Source organism: Pungitius pungitius, chromosome 8 (genome assembly GCF_949316345.1).
Source record: "Pungitius pungitius chromosome 8, fPunPun2.1, whole genome shotgun sequence".
In the NCBI taxonomy this organism is placed as follows: Eukaryota; Metazoa; Chordata; class Actinopteri; order Perciformes; family Gasterosteidae; genus Pungitius; species Pungitius pungitius.
In genome coordinates this window covers 15,660,953-15,681,986 of record NC_084907.1, presented here as the reverse complement: position 1 = coordinate 15,681,986, position 21,034 = coordinate 15,660,953, and the positions used below count along the sequence as shown (strand labels likewise).

At 41.7% G+C, this 21,034-nt stretch overlaps 2 protein-coding genes across 5 annotated transcripts in view; one reads left to right on the top strand and one right to left on the bottom strand.

Annotated features, from left to right (window-relative positions):
* LOC119193938 (leucine-rich repeat neuronal protein 2-like) overlaps window positions 1–2,522 on the top strand; it is a 6,306-nt gene extending 3,784 nt beyond the window's left edge. The window contains 4 exon segments of the mRNA XM_062563923.1: window positions 3–983; window positions 985–1,004; window positions 1,006–1,198; window positions 1,200–2,522. Coding sequence (XP_062419907.1) covers window positions 3–983; window positions 985–1,004; window positions 1,006–1,198; window positions 1,200–1,913 — 1,908 coding nt within the window. The 3' untranslated portion in view covers window positions 1,914–2,522.
* A 1,104-nt stretch (window positions 2,523–3,626) lies between these two features.
* Window positions 3,627–20,948, bottom strand: elmo2 (engulfment and cell motility 2). Of its 4 annotated transcripts, none has more exons than XM_037447869.2 (23): window positions 20,534–20,948; window positions 17,224–17,292; window positions 16,822–16,919; window positions 16,568–16,608; window positions 15,897–15,969; window positions 15,752–15,802; window positions 15,014–15,183; window positions 14,810–14,909; window positions 14,297–14,448; window positions 13,474–13,552; window positions 11,211–11,246; window positions 10,803–10,853; window positions 10,541–10,663; window positions 10,095–10,214; window positions 9,755–9,859; window positions 9,557–9,665; window positions 9,251–9,387; window positions 8,735–8,898; window positions 8,540–8,652; window positions 8,314–8,421; window positions 8,095–8,177; window positions 7,911–7,988; window positions 3,627–6,981 (listed from the first exon to the last, which is right to left on the bottom strand). In XM_037447869.2, the coding sequence occupies exons 3-23, from the start codon at window positions 16,897–16,899 to the stop codon at window positions 6,781–6,783; spliced, it is 2,172 nt and encodes a 723-aa protein (XP_037303766.1). In that variant the 5' UTR covers window positions 16,900–16,919; window positions 17,224–17,292; window positions 20,534–20,948; the 3' UTR covers window positions 3,627–6,780. The 4 variants fall into 4 exon arrangements, with proteins under 4 accessions (XP_037303766.1, XP_037303768.1, XP_037303769.1 ...); XM_037447871.2 differs by having other exon boundaries at window positions 14,303–14,448; XM_037447872.2 differs by lacking the exon at window positions 11,211–11,246 and having other exon boundaries at window positions 20,534–20,947.
* Window positions 20,949–21,034: the final 86 nt, after the last annotated feature.

Here is a 21,034-nt window from a genome sequence, read left to right as displayed (position 1 = left end):
AGAGCTCCCCCCTGCGCTCTCTACTGTCGCTACACCTGGAGGAAAACCACCTGAGTCAACTCCCTGCGGCTTCGTTCTCCTCATTTCCAGCTCTGCAGGAGCTCTTTCTCAGCCATAACAACTTACACGTGATAGCACCTGGAGCCTTCACCGGTCTCGACTGCCTTCTGCGTCTGCATATCAACAACAATAGACTCATCACTGTTGACCCTCGGTGGTTCAGGGCTTTGCCTCGCTTGGAAGTTCTCATGCTTGGTGGGAAACCCGGTGGAGGCCCTGCCTGAGCGGGCTTTGTGGCCCTGAAATCCCTCCGCAGTCTTGTCCTTGGTGGTATGGGCCTTAGAGGCTTGGTTGAAAAAGCACTGGAAGGGTTGGACGGCTTAGAGAGCCTCTCCTTCTACAATAACCTGCTGACAAAGGTTCCCACTCAGGCCCTGATGAGAGTACCAGCCTTGAAGTTTCTCGATCTCAACAAGAACCGCATCAAACTCATCGAGACAGGGGCCTTCCGGGACATGGTCCACCTGAAGGAGCTCGGCCTGAACAACATGGAGGAGCTGGTGTCCATTGAGATAGCCGCCCTGGAAAACCTTCCGGAGTTGACGAAGCTTGAGATCACCAACAACCCGCGCCTGTCCTACATTCATCCTCAAGCTTTCCTCCAGCTCCCTCGGCTAGAGAGTCTAATGCTCAACTCCAACTCTCTGAGCGCCCTGCACCAGCGCATCATGCTCTCCCTGCCGAGTCTTCAGGAGGTCAGCTTACACTCCAACCCGCTGCGCTGTGACTGCCTGTTTCACTGGGCCGCAGAGGAGGCCTCTCGCCCTCACAGTGAAGACGCACCGACACCTCGAATGGTGCGTTTCATCCAACCCCAGGCCACGCTGTGCTCTGAGCCCCCGGAGCTGAAGGCTCGCAGGGTACGGGAGGTGTCATCCAGGGAGATGTCGGCCTCATGCCTCCCAATAATCCCTCCCAGCTCCCCTCCCTTCATACGTCGGGGTCAGAAGGAGGGAAACTGATCTTGCACTGCAGAGCTCTTGCAGATCCACAGCCTGAAGTGTACTGGGTGACTCCCTCCGGGCTGAGACTTGGTCCTGCACCGAGCCACGCAGCCAAAGTCTTACCAGCTACCTGCCACAGCCTGCACTCATCCAGCGTCCCTCCCAACCAACCTCGACATGATGCTCCCTGTAATTCCCTCTAAACTCTACCAGCTGTTGCCCGAGGGAACTCTGGAAATGAACAAGGTCACCTCCAGCGACGCAGGATTGTATACGTGCGTAGCTGAAAATGCACTCGGAGCAGATACACGCAGCGTTACTGTCGGTGTGCACGGCAGAAAAAACAAAAGAAAGAGTGGAATCCTCTCCAATATGAAGGGATATAAGCTATTCAGCAACGATGGCGGGTTCGCGGTGAGGGAGGTCGGACAACACTATGCCATCCTGTCCTGGCTGAGCGGGCGAAATCTCCCTTCCACTCGTCTATCCTGGCAAGCCATACACTCAAACGCACACACGCCGACATACAGCACGCGCATCCTGGCTGGCACTCAGAGCTTCAACCTGACCCACCTGCAGGCGGAGACGCTTCACAGGGTGTGCCTGCATTTAGGGAGCGGCGAGGAAGCCACGCGTGTCACTAAGCGGTCCGGAGACAGCAGGGCGCCTCAGTGCGTTTCATTCAGGACGAAGGACGTCCCGGTGCCTCGGCCCGGCCTGCAGCTGAGTCCAGAGCTGACCTCCACGGCAATCACACTACTGCTGCTCGCCATCTTACTGCTGCTGCTGGCAGGCCAGGGCCAGGACAATGAGCACCACGGCACCATCCCGCAGGAAATCCAAGGTCCCAAGTCTCTAATCACCATCGTCAATCAAAAGACAGGAGGCACCTTGGCCGAAGCAAAGTGAACAACTGCTTTAACATCGGGACGGCGGAGATGATGAATCAGAACAACAAACTCACAAATGTATACAAAATGTCAATTATAGCCTAAACTTTGAGCTAGAAGAGAGCAGTCATAGATGGTGCCGAGAGATTTGTATTTATTTTATAAAAAAGTAAAAAGTATATATTGACATTGTTTGTGTGTTAATATGTGCTGTAATGAACGCTTCACTCTAACCAGGAAAAACGAAGGTGGACAATCACACGCCTGCAGCCCAGTGAGCAAACGCAGGAGCAACAATGAGTCTGAGGTGCTGATGACTACTGGACTGAAATGAAAGACGATTCAATCCAGGGACAGATATTTGCAGAAGAGAGCGTCATGTTTTCTGTTTACATGTTCCACAGAATGTTCCAGGCAGATGAAACGTTGTCTGAGTGAATAAAATGATTGTATTGATGTAAACCTTTTTGCTTAGCTTTCAGTACCTTGGACTGGATTGTCCCGTCTTTAAATACATTACACCGTTTGCTCATCCTGATTCCGCTCCTAACAAGCCCAATCTTCTCTAAGCAGTGATCTAAAAGTAATGGTGTTGAATTCTTTTTTTGAGCTCTTATTCAATAAAGTATTTTTCATTGATACAATGTTACTGTTTATGTCTGTTTTCTTGCCACAAACACAAACAAGGATGGCAGATCCCCTTAACCCAAACTCTATCCATGAAAACATAATTAAGAGATTAATCAGCAGTGACAGCTCCCTGAATACCGCCATGCAGCTGCTCCACAGTAGGAAGAATTACGACAATAGCTCCAAATAATCTGACACCTCCTCTGTAAACACAGGACAGTGTGTCCCCTGCTGGGTAAGACGTGGAACTGAGTGGAGGCTTCAGACAGATGAAAGCAGCCAAATCAAGTCATTATCTTAAGTGTTTCCTCTCTGAGCAGCAGCACAGCCATATGATACATATATATATATATATATATATATATATATATATATATATATATATGTCAATGTGTCTAATCCAGAATTGCTCTTTAGCGTCAGTTGAAATATATTTACACTATTACAGCAAACAACTGGTGCAGTAAGTGTCCCGATTACCAATTTGCAAAACTGATTGAAGAGTCAGAAGTTTTAAATTATTACGAAAAGCTCAGCCTGTAATAACAAATATTATTAAGTGGTCATTCTCAGATCATTTACTCAAATACTGAACTTAAGACATTTTTGTGCCCCCATTTTTATGCTACTTTATACTTTGACTCATACGCTACTTTTACTGCAATGTATGAATTAGAAAGCTCAAGTACCCTTGTTAATGTGGCATACGCCAATCTCCCATTTAACCATTCCACCACTATTGATCTTCAAATCTTTAGTCTTATTTTTTCTTCTGTGCGTTTGTCAGCAGGTCTGTATTTAAAGTAATTTTCCACAATTCATTTCAGCATTCCAACGTATTTTGTATTTCTTATACCATTTTATTTCAGAGATTACTATATTCTAAATAAATTTATATGCACCGAAAATCACTCATATATCCATTCTTTGTGAAACACAAATCTTGATTTCCTTCTAAAACTCCTGAATTAAATATCTAGATATCTTATAATTAATGTGGCTTGATAATTGCAGCCTGAACCAAAAATGTAGATTGATAAATGGTAGTAGAAAAGATAGAAACAAAAACTTTCAACCTTAGACAAAGACAAATTTCCGTGAGTAAACAATTAAGATGTCTAATCTAGTTAGACTCTGTATTTATTCACACAAAACATCATACATTTTCTTCAATAAGGCAACACAATACTGTATATACATACTACGATCTATATGTAAACCATAATTTGACTTGTCGTTATTTCTTAAACATGTCATTCTTTTACGATCACTAGCAAATTTAAATAAATATTTTAGCGATTCATGTACCAAGTCATACTGTTAGTACATCCAATGCAACAATCCTATACTCACTGCGGTATTTTGTCATTGATATATTTGAGCTGCAATTTGACAACCTACTAGAATATAAAACAACCTTTTGTGAGCAGTAAAGGAGCCCTGTGGAGTTTACTTGTTTAACCTGTTTGCAGTCTCTGTTGCTCATTGAAACTGGTGTGTATGCTTTAGGTCAAACAAATGTGTCATTTTGATGGAAGTATTTTCTACTATCTTTAATAGGTTACAGAATTTATCTACACAGCGATGCGGCATTTATTGGTGGATGACTGCCACCTGTTGATGGTGGTAGAAGAGGGAAGCGTTGGAGGTCATTAGTACCACACCAGCGTCCTTGTTTCTGTGCATCAGACTCACGGGACATGGACCCAGTCCAAGAAGGACAGCTCCACAGCACGGGAAGGTCTAAAACTCCACAGGGAACCTTAACCACCTCCGACATAAGTGGTTATAAAACAAAACGGAAACATTATTTGAAAAACAACTAACTTCAAATATATTCCTTTTCACAAACATCATCAACAGCATTTTCCATTACAATTATAAGATACATGAACACTGACATCATCATTGGGTGCTGGGGTGGGTCTCGTTCCTAAACAGTATGAGGTGGTTGTAGTTTGAAAACCAAAAATGTGAAAAGAAAAACGTGAAGACTGAAATTTACCTTTCTTCGTGTGTGTGAAAGTCCTTCCAAAATGATGGGCGTTTGATTGTGTTGTACAGAGCGATACTGTTGGTTCGATACCCATTCTCTTCACAGCTGATAAGATTGTACAATCATTTACAAAAATATAATTCTATTCTGCATTAACAAGTGACAGTAGTGATTAGTACTGGTTTAAACAGGCCATTAGGTGGCTAAAGTGAATAGAATACACAAATCAATGACACTCTGGAAAGAAGAAAACATCAAGCAGTAGTACTATAAACTATCACTGCGTACAAAGCACAGAATACTTTCTGCTCACACGATACACGAGCAGCACTAGATGTTCTCGTTTTATAAAACTGGCCAACAGAGCTGCTCCCGTTCGCCTGGGCAGTGCTCCAAAAAGGTCTGAAATCAAGCTTCAAAACTGCTGATTTATTCAAACACATTCTTGGTATGTCAAGTTTGACTGGAAAGAAACACCAACTTGTCACTCTAATATTACCTGTTATGGTAAAACAAACCCAATTTAGCGTTTATAAGCAGTATATAGAAGTGGTTTAAAACAGTTCAAAAGTGTTAATCTTGCTTTGAAGCAACTATAACTGCTTGATTAGCAGTTAATCATCGTTTCAAATAACAGTATTACATAATGTACACACATTTACTTTAAAACACACCTTCAAATGGTTTTAATCCAGCTGTACATCTATAGTCTCATTTTAACAGTTAATGATTTACAAACACTCTTGAAGATAAACAATTATTTAATATGTTATAAACCATTAATGTACTGCTTATAAATACTAATTTTACCCCAAACTTTGACTGATAAGGCAATGCAGTGACTAAAACTAAAAAAAGAAGGGTAATTCGCATTGGATTTCAGAGCTTAGGGCTTGATTCATATGAAATATTGAGAATATTTCTTCCATCTCCCAAAATAAACAGTATACACAAGACCCCAAATCTGCAGACACCAATACACACTCAGACACATTGAGTTGTCAACAGTGTGTCCACACAACATGCTTGAACAGTATCAATTCAACGAGATACATATATTTATACCACACTTTTTAACCAGCTATGAAATATGTCAGAGAGAGAAGTGCGTCAAAAGATCTGAAGCAGCATGAATGTTAAGGAAACAGAAGCTGTAACAAATACATAAGCTGTCAGAACCAATTGTGTGCAACTGAGAAGTATTGCGCATTAATTGATTAGTTGATGAGCAAGCAATTCATCTGCAAAAATATTAACAAACACTTGTTTTAAATATTTAAAAAAAAATGAACTAGATCCACCTTCTCTGATATAGTTTCTTTGTAGTTTCTGTCTTCCACTATAGAAAACTCATTTTGTTGGGGGTTTTGGAACAAAGACTTATGTTAACTTGAAAAATTCATTTCCAGGGAATTGTGATTACTAGTTTATTTAATATGTCAAATGATCAATGCATAACCTAATTGTAGTTTTTAGTCCAGGTATAAAAAACATGATTAAAGTAACAATCAAATATTATCCTCGTTGATTTTTAAACGGTGCCTCTGGCTCTCTTTAGAACTGAATGTTGGCACGTTTTCTTTTCCATACTAAGCTGCTTGGCAAATGCCTTCACACTGGTATATGGGTGGCTTTTTGATTAGAGAAACCATCCTTTGAGCAGAAACGACACGTCCAATATCTCCTGACATTAACTTTGCCTTCCTCTAAAGTGGATTTTGGCGACACACGGGCTGAATGTCCTTTCAGGAGTTTGTAAACCTTCGGCCTTCTCAGTGTCCTCCTTAAATTAAAAGCATCCTTCTTATGGAGGGATGGACCAAATCAAAAAGGTATTATTAAAACGGTCACTATATCTTCTGTCGTCATGGAGACCATTTCATTTACCAGTTAGGCCGCAATATGACTAAAAAAAAAAAAAGTACAGATCTTTATTCCCCGTGAGGCTCACCCTTAAGGTAGCTTCATACCTTTCAACAGCGAAGAATGAGGAGGCTTATCCTAGAGACTGCACTCACAGGAGGAACTGCTCTGTAGTGGAGCCTGACCTCAGACATTCCCGTGAAGCTATCAACACATTAGATAACCATACAGCATCTCAAATGAGTATTGAGAAAAGTCTCCAGGGTTCTGAAATGTAAAAAATAATTATATATTCAAAGTAATTTTACCATCTGCAGCTTAATTCATCAGAAGATAACCGTCCTTGACAAACACACATATGCACACGCGCGCACACACACACACACACACACACATCTCAGCTGTAGTTGTAGGTAAAGTTGTAAGAGCTTGGCTCTTTTGGCACAGGGGGCGGGGCTTCCGGGATTGTGATGTTCTCAAGGTCGAGGAGGCGTAGCTTCATCTCCATGCTGATGAGAGTGTCTAGATCACTGCGTGTCAGGTCGCTGCCCATCTCTCTGCCCAGGAGCGCACACAGCCCATCAGTCCAGATGCAGTACTGCTCCAAAAGCACCGCAAGGAGGAACATGAATGAGAGCAGTGAAGTGGTCGGTGTGCACGGCAAAAAGTGGGACAAGCGCGTGTAATTGGAAGAGAATCCGGTCATTTTTATAAATAAAATGTTCAGACCACTGTTATGACATCCAACAGCTCAGGTACCACAAAAAAAATAAGCTTTATTTAAAGAAAAGCGTACATATCTGAATATTCTGTGCACTGTGAATTTATGTTTTGTTTTTTTATCCAATTCACGATTAATCAGGGGGAAAAATAGTCAGATTAATCAATATTATTGAAATAATTGTTAGTTGCAGCCCTAGTTGCAGTGGCTTCGAGGTGCAATGTAGGTCATCAACTTAGTTATTTGATTTGGACCTCCAGATTCATTAAAATATGGTACACTTTTGAACTTAAAGTTGCATGGTTCTGTCTGATATACCGGTATTGATGATAACCGCTATATTCCAAAAGGGAAAATGGATATCTAGTTAATAATGAACCTAGGATCATATTTAATTATTTATACTTAATTTGGTACAGTTATGCCGTGTTCAAAAATCGAGACAACACGCACAATAAACAAGATGTAGGATGTATTTAATAAAGATATGGCTAGATTATATTTATGGTGATTTCCTTTTGCCACCAATATAATGTCTGCACTGTCATTTAATCACCTGGTAATCTATTTATAGCAGGGAAGTTAACAGTTGCCTATTATAGAACAACATCATAATTTATTTGGAGTTGATTTACTTTCCATCCGACTAATGTTTCTCCAATATTTAACATGTCCTCCTTTCAGCTCTGTCTTGAGGGAAATACATGACTCTTTAATTTCTAAATGCCCCTGTAAAACCCATTTGACTCACTGTTCAAGGTATAATGGAATCATTTAGCTTTAAGCCTCACTGTTGCGGAGCTTACCTCATACTTGGTTGGTGCCACAAAATTGAGAGTCTCATCGGGATCATAGAGGACGGAGAAAGCCAACTCCAACACCTCCTGGGAAAAGCAAACATGCACAAAAATAAGACACTGTGCCAGTAAGGAATGAAAGAACAGCCATGTGACTAGAATGACGGCAAATAACCTATTTTAACACCAGCACCTTGTTTTGTTTCAGTGCACTTTTCTCTTTCATATGAGGGCAGTCCTTGCCGGTCACCACAGACTTGATGTCAGAGACGGGAACTGAGGGGAATATAACGAGAAGTTTATTCAGGTCAGCCTCCTGACAGATACTGTCTGCTCTACAAGTAAATGTGTCATCATGTCTGTATTGAAACGTTCATGAGGTGGAGCCAACCAAGAAGTACATGTATCTTACTCTTGTCACTTAGTTGCTCAAAAGGCACTTCCCCCTGAGGTGACTCGTCAAGGTCTCCGTAGTGCAACACTTTGTGATTCAGCGAGAGTCTGCAGAACCAAAACTTCTCTACAAAAGAGTCAGAGAACCAAAACAACACTTGTTAATGCTGATAATCAACCGCAGCAGCACTCCTACTTCAGCAAAAAACTATTATTATTAGTCATTATATTGATACTGTATGTACCTTGCCTTCGGCGGTTCCCCAGCTTCCGGAAACAGCTCCCCTCACACAGCCGGTTGAGTCGCTGCTGCTTGATAAGCTCCAAGATCTCCGGCTGAATCCTCTCCCGCAGCTCACTGGAGGACAAATGCAGCATGAGCAACAAAAGAAAAAAAACAAAGCATGCTATAGTATTATTTATCTTCACTACACACTGACATGATCGGGGGGGACTGGAAGTCGTCCTGGCTCATTCGCTCAGACTGCCGCAGACGCAGAATCTCTGAATAGTTGAGGCCTCGCAGTTTATTCTTCAGCTGGTCCAAAGATGACGGCTTCATTGCCAGAGCCCTGGTGATCTGCTCACGGACCACCTGCATCACCTGCGAAGGGTTTAAGCACATATACATGGAGTGAGGAAGGGTGGAAAAAAACGCCACATCAGACTTGCTATATATTAAGAGCCAATGGGAAAAACATTAACCGATGTAAAAATGGGCGTGAATTTCCATTCTGTGCATTAATTACTTTAGTTTGGGTTCTTCCAAATCAAAAGGTTCTGGAGCAGAGTATTTCTCCACAATACATGTTCAGTGCTATGAATATCCTATAAACAGTACATGTTTGAGGTCTTAGGAGGCAAGGTCACAATGATGGTTGGCTCAAAGTGGGACTGTAAACATAAATATTCTATGAATGTGTTAAAGACCACGTGAGAGTGCTTTAGTCTGTGACCTTATTGAAGTCCTCAGCTGTGGCCCTCATCTCCTTCCAGGTTTTATTAAGAAGCTGGATACAGACACAGAAGAACTCCTCCCAAGCCCGGTCGTGAGTGAAGAACATGGGGTGGTAGTCGTTGCAGCCCTCATTAGCTGCACGAAAGAAAACATCACAGGAGAAAAAGTTAGCATGAGATGCCTTTTACTTCTCTCTCACACACACACAATCACACCGTTGCCTGGATTAATGAGTGTCATACCCCAATTCCACAAAAACAGAAATACAACAGCTTCCCCTTGTGTGAAAATCAGGTCTACTCACGCAATTCTCCGACCTGGAGAATCTCGCACAACATTCGAGTGAGTTCGATGGCACACCGGCCGAAGGGACATTCGTGCTTGTCCTCGCGGCTGCTGTTCTCCAACACAATCTGCCGGAAGTGAGAAGACATGTTAGATGTGGTACCTTTTTTTTTTTTTTTTTTAGTCGAGCAAGGTCCTGCATGAGGCCAAAACCCACCCTGATGTACGTGTCCTGGTGAACCTTGGCGAGGTACAGCATGTTGTCCAAAGCCAGCATTCCCGGGGGAGTCTGGGTAAAGTCCATGGCCGGATTCACATGGTTCTGCATTTAAAACAGTAAAAGGAATAAGTCAATCAATAAGAGTTTTAAAACAATTAACAAAAGAAATGTAAATCTATTTGTACTTCCCATTTACAAATATAATGACAACTGAGATCGCACATATACATGGAGTTAGGAAGGGTGGAAAAAAAAAAACATATCAGATGTCCTATATATTAAAAGCCAATGGGATAAACATTAACCAATGAAAAAATGTGCGTAAAAGGAGACTCACAGTGAACCCCAGCATCTTATAGTCCTTGGTGTACATGGCCTTTCTCTTTTCTGTACCAGTGGGGTCATTTTCTCCATCGAAAGCAATCCTTCGCAGCTCAAATATGATGTCTCTCTGAGCCTAAAGCATAGCAATTCAAAAATTACATCTCTGCCAGTGTAAGATGTTTACAGTGCACTCAGATGCAAAGGCCAAGTGTACACGGTGAACAAGAACTGAAGAAAACAAGCAGGAAAATGTCTACAAGAGTTCTAGTCCTATAAGGGATAATAAATAAAAAAAATTTAAAAAGACACAGATCAAGGTTGGAATATCCATGTTGCGGATTTTTTAAAATATTATTTTGCGTCTAAAGGGCATTTGTTATATTTCACTTACCATGTATTTTAACAGAATAAATGGAATTGTCAAAATAAACAAACCAATGATCTGCCAAAAATTCCCACCTGGTCATTGGGATCCATTTTGGTCATCATTCGCTCTTCCAAAAGGTTGAAGGTCAAAACCTGGAGCACATACAGCTGATGTGCCATTTCGGCTTTGATTGGTCGATTTCCTCTGATAACATGCTAATAAAAGAAGATTGCATATTTTAGATCAAAATCCTGTGGATATTGCACAGCCCTCAGAAAGCAGAGCGTTACCGCTGATGTGAAGCTCTAATAGACAGAAATCCTTTCAGACTTTCATTTTAGATTTGATACCCACATTGAGGATGATGGATCGCAGGTGTTTCTGTGCCAAAGTGCTCGCCATTTCCTGAGGGTGAAGAGACACATTATTCCAACACTGTGGGCTGATGAGGGAAGGGAAGATGCTTCATATCACAGCAAAGCAGTACACAGAAAGAACTTTACCCAAAGTCTACCATCAGCAAAGAGGAGGTTTAAACAACTTCACAAATGCAGAAGTTTTCTGAAGCTACATTTCACTGGTTATCACTATTTGTCCTTCACCTCCTCTAAAAACATCTTTTAACACGGTCTGTCTGTCTGCTGCTGCTGCTGCTTGGATCACGTAGCGGCTCACCATCACACAGACAGAGATGAAGACCGAGGGAGGAGAAGGACTGTGGGATGGAGAGGATGTACGAGATGCTGAGGGATGTGTACTCACAGTGAGGTGCTGCTCCAGCGGGTTAGTGTATTCCTCCTACAGGTTGAAGGGAGGGAGGAGGGACGTGGGTGTAACAGTGATGGAAACAAAGAGCGCACACACGGACAATGAGATACAGAGATACTTCAACAGCACAGCATGCAACAAAATAAGAACACGAAACCACATAATGTCAAAATAAGTAGTCACGACATTTAGCTGTTTGGAGAACTTCATATGGCATACAGAGTCACATGACCACGCATTTATTGGTTTGTTAGGAAAAGGATTTTACAAAAGGTCATCTTTAAACTCCATCCGGATCTCTGGGGTGTTGTGGTAGCGCCATTAGCACAGATGCTAGTTATGTAACCTTAATCTGTCAAGTTGTACTGCTATGCTGCTCACAGAATTGCAGATTTGCAAGATTTTAGGATCAAGTCTCCTTGACTTGAATATCAATCATTTAAACATGTAGCTTCACTGTAAGGTACTTACTTTGAGTACCGTTAGTGATCAGCTCAACTCTGCTAGCCACATTCAATGTGTATTGTGTGTGTCCCTCCGATGTTTTCTACATCTCAAAGAACTGACTCAGATTGCCCCCCACTGGTCAACAACAGCAGTAGGAGATGCCGTCACGCTCAAGGACAACCGTCGTCCTCATTCAACCCTCAATGCAATTAAGTTATATAAAATCCCTGTCTTCTTTTCACAATGTCATCTAGCCTTCATACCAACTCTCATGCACTTTTCATCAGCACTTAAAAAAAGAAAAAAAGAAGAAAAACAGGGCAGAGTTTTTTCATTTGGTGTTTCAGAAAAGCATAGTATTTTAGGGCCGACTATGGCCATAATAAGTGGTGGTTTGAAATTAGATGGAAAAAAATGCATCATTTAATTAAAGTTGTGTTTTAGAAGCGCAAATCAGTGACATCACAACATCTCACTGCCTCGTCCACTTGATGTTGTTACTGTGTGACATTCAGTCAAATTAAGGGATGGATTTATCAAGTATCATCAAAGATAGATAATCCAGTGAGAGCAGCAATAACATAGCGGTTTGTCAAATATTTAGTTGTAGGCATTTGTCACCCATTTCCTCTTTTCCTACATATCCTCAGCTCTCAGTTCATAAGCTATTGTTATTCATTTTAAATTTACTAAATCAAAATTGGCAAAGTTTGTAATAGATTTCACTTATGAGTTCCATGTTATTTAAATTGAATTATACAACTATTTTTACATATGATTATTAATTGATTTTATATATTTAAATTGTTGTGTAGGATTTAATTTGTGAGTTTTTACTGTTCAATTCTCACCGTGTTTGTTTTTCTCCATTTCAATTCTTGCGATATTATTTTCTCTCTCTAGGTTAGCAACTTTAAAGTTGCGTTTTCCTATGGCAAAAATGATTAATACTTAAATAACACATACAAATGTCAACATGGCAAATAATAAATATGTACGGGACAGGGCGAGTAAGACTGCATGAAACAGTGAAGTCTGCTCATGCACTGAGGGAGCTGGGACACAAGCTGTTAGCAGGGGGAGCGGAGCACAGACAAATGATGTGATATGGATGAGTAACATACTAGACTGACATCCAAAGAAGCCCTCGCTCCTTTAGTTTTTATATATTTGCCTGTGCTACAAAGACATATTTCAGAAACTGTTTGGTGAATCTGTCGGACTCGGTTTAATCAAGCGGCAATCAGTGGCATATTTTGGATGACCCATCAATCATTGTTTCATGCCACGTTTGAAGAATAGCGAACAACAACGGCATTGGGTTCAATACTTAAAAGAGAAATAGAAATAAGTATATTTCACACAATTTAACTAAATTCATCATAAAATGATTGCATTCTGCTCAGATCTGAATAAAGCACTTTGTCTCAATCACTCATCCTTCAGATGGCGTACCTCTTTGAGCTATTCTTAAATAACAGCAGCATAACAAATGTGCAAACTTCAAAAGGAAAGCGTGTACTATTTTAAGTGACTGCGTCATTACAGCAATGACTGTCAGACAAAATCATGACAGCTGGCAGACAGACGTCTTAATCATGGGATTAGCTTTAGTAACCAGCCTACTCCTGTCTCCATTAGCAGCAAGAAAGAGACGACTGCAGCTGGGACACCAAAAAAAAACATACCACTACTATAAATAAATGTCAGTCTTTTAGTGTAAGCGTAGTGTGAGGATGGAACATCATTAATATTCTAGCTTGGTCTATCTAAGCGCATTTATTCCTTTTCTCCAACAACAAACACTGACCTGCCGTCTGTCCTCTGGTGCCTTCAGGAACAGAGCATTGATGAGGGCGATGGCATACGTTTGGATCTCTTGGTTTGACCTGAAGGAAAATATCAAGCATTGCAACAACCAGTTAGAAGCATCATGCTCCACTAATGTGCATACATAGATTCAAAACTGCTAAACAACAACACATCTCACTTTTATCACTATGACTACAAATGCTTCGAATGGGTGCAGGACGCTTAGAGAACCCTCCATTTGTATCATTATTCATACGTTTGTTAAATGTGCAAAAAAAGTATCTTGAACATATTTACAAGTTCCAGGAAACTTATTCCTGACCATAAAAAGACCCAAGCCAACAATGATGGGATCCTTTTAAAAACGGTTTTGCCTAATATAGCTTTTTAACGTGCCATTGAGTTCCAGTGTTGTCCAGAAACTATTACAAAACACACTGTTGCACTTGGTGACATGTTCCATCGATACGATCAACATGTTTGTTTTAGGTTATGTTTATTGATCCCAAATGTGACGTCAAGGTCAGTCTACAAGGTAGAAATGTCTTGAGTCCTTGTCGTGAAAAAAGTCAGGGCCCTCACCACAGTTGCTTATGTTGGATTGTGAAGTGTTTTTCATTGGATTTGAACAATGTAGAATAACATCAGCCTTGGTCTTTGATAGGGGTCATCTAAGCATCCTGAACTCACCACGAGCCAGATACCATAGCATTATTTTATTTTTATATTTACTATTTTATTTTCCCACAATGCTACATTCACACATCTGCCCCCCCTCAAATCAGAGTGCATAAAGCCCCTGTGCGTGTGTGTGTGCTCACACTTGCAAGTGCCCGATGAGCTGTCCAACGGTGATCTCTTGTGCCACTCGATGGTAGAGGCTGTGGCTGTTGAGCACCATGCTCTCGAGGATGGCCAGAGAGCGCTGCAGAATGGACACGTCCACCATCGGCTGGTTCACGTAGCCTGCAATCTGAGTGAGGACAGAGAAGACCAAGCAACACGAAGAGTCAATCGACAAGAGTTTGTAGACCTTGAAATGAAAAATCACCATAAACGGTTTAGAAAGTTTTCAGAAGGTAAATCACAAACGTCATGCTCTTCATACTGAAGGAGCTTGGAATATTGTCAGGAGTTGCTAGGCAACTGCAGCCTCTATTTTGCGGGATGTAGGATGAAAGGTTGGTGAACTAATTAAATAAAAGCGTAAGAATAAATTAAAAAAATGTATTAAAAAAAACAAAAAAACAGACCTTGACATTTGTAGATTTGTCCAGAGGGCTCTCTGTTAAATGAATATGGTGGATGAAAGGCGGTTTTGTTTGAGGAAGTACCTGTTTGATAAAGGAGAGGGAGATAAGGTCCCAGGACACAATGCCATGATCCATCAGCTCCAGGAAGGCAGTGAGAGTGAAGGCCAGCATTTCACCAAAGCTGAAGCAAGCAAGGAACAGTCAGCAGAGGCCTTTTCACATCACCGGACCTGGTCCAACTAGCGAGGAATGATTGCACACGTGTAAAAATTAATTAGTGCTCACTGGGTGCCACTCTCGACAAGACGTGCAAGTGTCCCAATGCCTTCCATATTTATGAACTCAGCGGCAAAGGTCGGGTCTGCGGACAGCTTGGCGAGCTCTTTCAGAGCCTCCAGCCGGGCGTCGATCCCGTGGGATTGGATCCTCTCCAGGAGCTGACGAGCAGCGCGAGCCTGTCGGACACAAAGGAAACACACTTTCAGGACCGGTTTTCCTCACAGGGATTATAAAGTCATGTATCCAGCCGTTTGTTTTTTTAACCCTGAACTACTTAAAATACATTGTGCAGTAATTGTATTGTTTTTGAGCATTTGAGCCAGAACATTTATGTACAAAGAACGAATGCTAAAAATGGGTTGAATATCGCAGGTCAAAATTGAAACTGAAGTCGTCAAAATAAAAATATCCGAGTTGCTATGAATCCAACTTATGCAGAGCACATTGTTGTGTGGGTTGTTGGTGGTGGACAGTGCGTTCGGGTGGAACGGTGGGATTAGGAAGAATATATTATCATACATTATTATTGAGGCTGGTATCCACCATGGCAAATCACATCAAGCCCTTTCAACGTTTTAAAGGCAGAGCTCTCCCACCATCATGTGCCGACAGACAGGTTTTGGGGGTACAGAGGAAAGCGAACACACACCGGCTACTCGTTGTAAGAATAGCTGACCATCTTATCGTAGGAATATTTCATTCTCAAAAGACGCAACTGAACAGGAATAAACAAAGCTGACTCACGGGTGAAATGGCCAATCGGAGGATGGTCCCGTTCTTGATTTCACCACGGCTCTAGAAAATAACAGAAGAAGAAATGTTGCACACGTTCAACACTGATCTACACTGCCATAAACTCAAGCTTTGGAAGAAAACCGTGGAAACTCACCTGCTCAGTGATGTAGAGCTGAGGGCCATCAGCATAACGCAGAGCAAACTGCTCGGAGCCCGATAGAGACCAGCTGAGGAGGAGAACAGGGTGGAGGTGTTGGATACCAACTAACAGGAGCAGTGGAACTTATTTTTAATGGAGCATACTCCAGTCAGATTTCTCCCTGCAGCATTAGTATTTACACGGGAAGTAAAAATATGAGACATTTTGGAGGAGGATTATTCTGTGGGTGTTAGCGGTAACAACGGGCAAAGAATTCAAGGTTCACAGCTTTAAATGTGAAAGGGAGGGAGTGGGCTGACACGGCTGAGGACTGGATGGGTGGGATGAAAATGTGCAATATTCATCGATAGTGTACACTGCAAAAGAGCAGGTAAAAGACAATTTCATGTTATAGAAGCAGACATGATGGCAGACAAAAGAAAGACGTAATGCGTGACAGTGATTATATAAAAGGTACCAGCTGTTGGATTGTATCTCTGTGTGTGAACCACTGGAAGGCTTTGAAACAACTGGGCAAACTGTAACCGGACATCACAGGTTTAACGGCTGCATGCTTATTAAGTAAAGCTAAAAATAAGAATGGCAAACGTTTTTATTAACAATCCACCATTTGGTAATCAAACATAAAGTCAGAATACATTTAAACGTGTGGAAGTAATGCTTACCCATCACATACTTCCCGTATTATTGAGGATAAAGGTCTTTTCTGCAAACAGACGAAAAACACAATGACAGCAATGACCGCTTGTGTTAAGAGCAAGTACTTTTTAAAACAAGATTACATATCCTAAATATGTTAGTCAAGAAGGGTAATTTATTATAACAACATTGACATTACAAATATATTCAATTTACTATCTAAAAAAGTTAGACCAACTAAAGAGCGTTTACTGTCATGTACACACAAATAAATACAAACCTGGTCCATCTCTATAAGCTGAGCATTAGCACCAGGCCATTCTATAGCAACTTTCACGATGTCGGCCGGGGGCGGCATGGCTGTCTTATCACAGCACCCTGCAGAAGAAAAGATAAATAATAATTTGAGCTCTAGCACAACTTCCACTGTTTTTAGAGAACACCGGTTCATCAGAATTCAACTGTTAACTCCATTTGAACACTTAAACTGGGACACAAGATCATCAAAACTGATCATGAATTGTGTTTTCATGGCTATCCTGTTCAGAATGTAAGGAAAACATAATCAAATTGTTTCAAGTCAGTGTTTTTCTTAATCTGAACTCTTATAGTAGGTCAATATGTTATAGGTGATTTCAGTCAATTCAATGATGAACTTAAGAATAATACAATCATACATCACCTGATGGAGGGGGAATTGAGGGGCTACGTCACTCTCACAGCTCTGCTGTATAAACCAGAGTCACCTTCCCTGTGAACACAGAACCCACGCCGGGCGAGTCAGTGGAAGATCTTGTCTTTTTTTTTTTTAACTGAAGTCTTTCCATGCATTTTGTCTCCTCTGAACTGAATCTGACACACTGCTTATTGAGCCCTGGGTTTGTTGTGCTTTGTTGCCCTCTGCATGTTATCATTATTTTCAGTTAATATACCAAACATATTTATATTCCATTTGTTTTTTGTGAACTTGGACGATGTGTTCTAAAAAAATGTTTTTGTTCCAATTATTGTGGCCTAACTTTGTAGAAGTCAAACTCTCATTCTGTGTATTGACATAGCTACAAGCCTACTTCTAAAAGGAGCCCTAGAAGTATGTGAAAATAAACACCATGGTAACATCACTATTTGTTTTCACAGAGCTTGAAAAGCAAGGTTCACAGATTTATTTTTAAGTGTTTGTTGACTTTCTTTCATATTTTGCTCTCGAGCTTTGAATAATTTAATTTAGAAATAAATCACATGTGCCGCATGGCCTACAAATTGTGTACAGACATCTACAATTTGGGAATATGAAAGTGTGGCCATCTGCTTCAAAATTACATTTCAATGATTTAAACACTGCTGTAGTTCTTCTGATTATAAAGATGATCGCCTGTCAGTTTACGTCAACAATGACCCTTTTTTTATGAATGATCAAAGGAAACAAAGAATGTGTTGCTGTGAGATATACGTTTATTATTTTAAGATAACAGACTCAGCATTTAGAGCATCATTATGCTGTAGCTGTTGACTAGTCATGAAGACATCTCAAAAGTGTTCAATAAATGCTACGCAGCCATGAATTCTTTCATCTCAATAACTTTGCACATAATTTGTTCCAAATTAGAGAAAGAGGATTATATGGAGTGACAAAAACAAATGAGGTTGGATTTCACAACAGATGCGCAGTGGTGACTGCCAATTCGATTCAGAGTCTAACCAGCCATGTGATAGAGCCACTGCACGGCCTCCGCATCCTCAAACAGGCTGCACATATTACGCGATCCCTCAGCACGTCTCTGAAAAGTTTGTTTTGCATTAAAAAACATGGTAAGATGCTTTTTGGCAAAAGATATATCTGCTGTCAAAGCAATGTTCTTTCAGCGTGGGTGTTCTCCTTTATAACATAGGACTATTGATATTCATGATGTATCCTATATGATTAATAAATGGCTATAATACTAATAGAAGAGTTATTAAGTTTGATTTCTCCATTTAGTTATTTGTAAATAATAAAGGTTCAGGTTTGACTTAGTTAGGGGTCTAATTTTGTTTTTGATAACATAATTATCATGAACAATGGATCTGATACTTTAATATATATTATATCAGCTCAGCTTATAATATAAGGTATCATGAACACCGTATCCTTGTCCAACAAACCCTCATTACAGTCTGGATGTGGTCTCTGTCAGATCACTTCCATGTCAAATGTGAAGCGTCGCTAGCCTGAAAGTTGGCTCAGTCGACTTCAACTGTACGTGGTGAGCGATGGCCTGCAGTCCTGGATCCTTTCACTGCAACTGTCCCGTGGACTTAAAGACAGCACTTTCTAGTTATGGGGACTCACTTCTGCTTTAGTTGCACATCTTTCTACTGTCAAAGAGATCTTCACCCTATTTTGAGGATCAAACACGTTTCCTGAAGGAGATTGCAACGTAAATCCTGTTTAAATTAAATTCTATGGCACGAGTTGGGATATTATTACAATTGTATTCCGCATGTGGCTAAATGAGAATTTATTTAGTTAAGTTACTTCTCTAAAATCTGCAGTGCAATGTACATAAAATGAAAATCTTCCTACATCATTTTAGACGTTCTTGACCGTCCTGGGATCTCTCTCTCTCTCTCTCTCTCCCTCCCCCTTCCTCTCTCCCACTCTCCTGGCTGTCGGTGACCTTTTCCAGATGTTTTGGATTTGGATCTTTGTCCTGCAGGAGATTCCAGCCTCTCTGGTAGTCTCTTTCTCACTCTCTGTTCTTCTGGCTTGTGCACATGCACATGCCTCCTTCTTCTTCATTATGAGTGATGTGCTTCAACTCTTGTGTGTTCTGTCCTCTCAAAAAATGTGGCGAAGAGGTTGTGTAGTTCACTCGCTTGACATCCTATGATCCTGATCTTCTGCTCCAGTATGTTTTACAATCTATTCATGAGGTTGTTTATCCAGATTGTCCACAGTATCATTTTTCTTCGTTGGATTATTGTGTACATATGTTGCAGGTTATTCACTAGTTTTAGTTAGCTCCAAACGTGTGATATTGGACTATATTTAAAATAATGAACTCGACTGCATAAAAAGAGCCACACTGACACACCTGCAGTTACGCAATAAACCCGTGTCCTTCACTGGTTGTGACACATTCCGCTGGCTCGGTGCAGCATGGAGCAGAGATAATGAACTGCTACTGGGCTGCTGTACTGGGAGCCTCTAACGTTGCATGCGCTGCGCTGGTAGCTTAGCAACAACTGCAGAGGAGCCCCAGCCTGAAAACAAGTCTCCGTGGGGGTCTGAGCTCTAAATAATAAACTTCTTCGGTCCCCCGCCAGCTACTTTTTCCGACCCGGATGTTTTTTTTTTGGTTTTCTTTATGACGCCATCTTACTGTTCTTCTTCAAAGTGGTTTGAGGGCTTTTATGTAGACCGTTTCAAATAAAACATTCTCGCATGCAGTCTGCGAAGAGCAGAACTTTTACGGCAGCTAGCCGTCTAGCTAGCTAGTTAAGCCTACGTTAGTGGAACGAATGCGCGCAGTGGCGCCCCCTCTGGTTCCGCGATGTCCATAATAGGACGTGATGGCTTCGTAATTTGAGAAAACAAGCAGCGTCGGCGCAACGTTCTTTTCTTCTCACATAAACGGGTACATTTAGACAAACGTGCAGCATTTCTGCACGAGACGCGACAGGAGTCGGTGGCGCGTGAGAGGAGGCACCGTCCGGCGAGACGCGTTAGCTCGTCTCGCACGTTTGAAGTCGCCAAACGTCGTTGTCCTTGTATCATAAACTGCTCATTGGAAAACAAGGCTGGAGGCTCGATCGATTGTTTGTCGATGAGGCTGGACCCGAGCTGCCGTATAACGCAACAAAGGCTGCACATTTTGCAAACCTTCAGGTTGGCAACAAAAAAAAATCAGAACTGGCGCTAATGTCGGCGTGGTTACAGCGGGCTGTCACGGGCTAATTCATAAATTAACTCATCTGTCCTCTTTGAAGTAACAGCGAAGAGCGAAACTCACCCGCGACCCCACAGTCGGCGCCGGGGGGGTTTTCCTCTAAAGGCGGCCGCTGTTATTCAGTGGTCCGGCCGGTCTCTGCCTGCTCCTCCATTGCGGTCATGGTGATGTCTGTCTCCCGTCCGTGGCTCCTCTGCGAGGCGGCGGCGTGAACCTCGATGCTCGGCGTTACTCGCGGAGGGACTGAGCCGCTGGTGATGCTCGGGGTCTCTCTCTCTCTCCCCCTCTCTCTCTCTCATAAGATACTTTTGCAAAGGGGATACAGTTCCCCGCCCTGTAGGCGGGACACTATGTAAATCTCCCCCCGTCCGCTAATGAGGGAGACCTTTGATCTCATTTAATTTGTGCACGATTCAATTTGCATCTTCCTAAAAGGCAGGAGGCAGTATGGCGAAGATGCGCAATGTTCCAGACTTATGAAGATGCAGCAGTTTGGGAGGGTCTCAATTAGACACCGTGCTATACGCAGCGTGTGCATGTATTATACAAAAGGGACACTTTTTT

Bases quoted from the DNA above. Each gene is read 5' to 3' on its own strand.
- elmo2 (XM_037447869.2), bottom strand. From the start codon at position 16,899: ATGCCGCCCCCGGCCGACATCGTGAAAGTTGCTATAGAATGGCCTGGT. The intron at 14,910-15,013 runs GTGAGCACTAAT...TGCTTGCTTCAG, and splicing joins CTTGTCGAGAGTGGCACCCA to CTTTGGTGAAATGCTGGCCT. The intron at 9,388-9,556 runs GTGAGTAGACCT...TCTTTCGTGCAG, and splicing joins TCTCCAGGTCGGAGAATTGC to CTAATGAGGGCTGCAACGAC.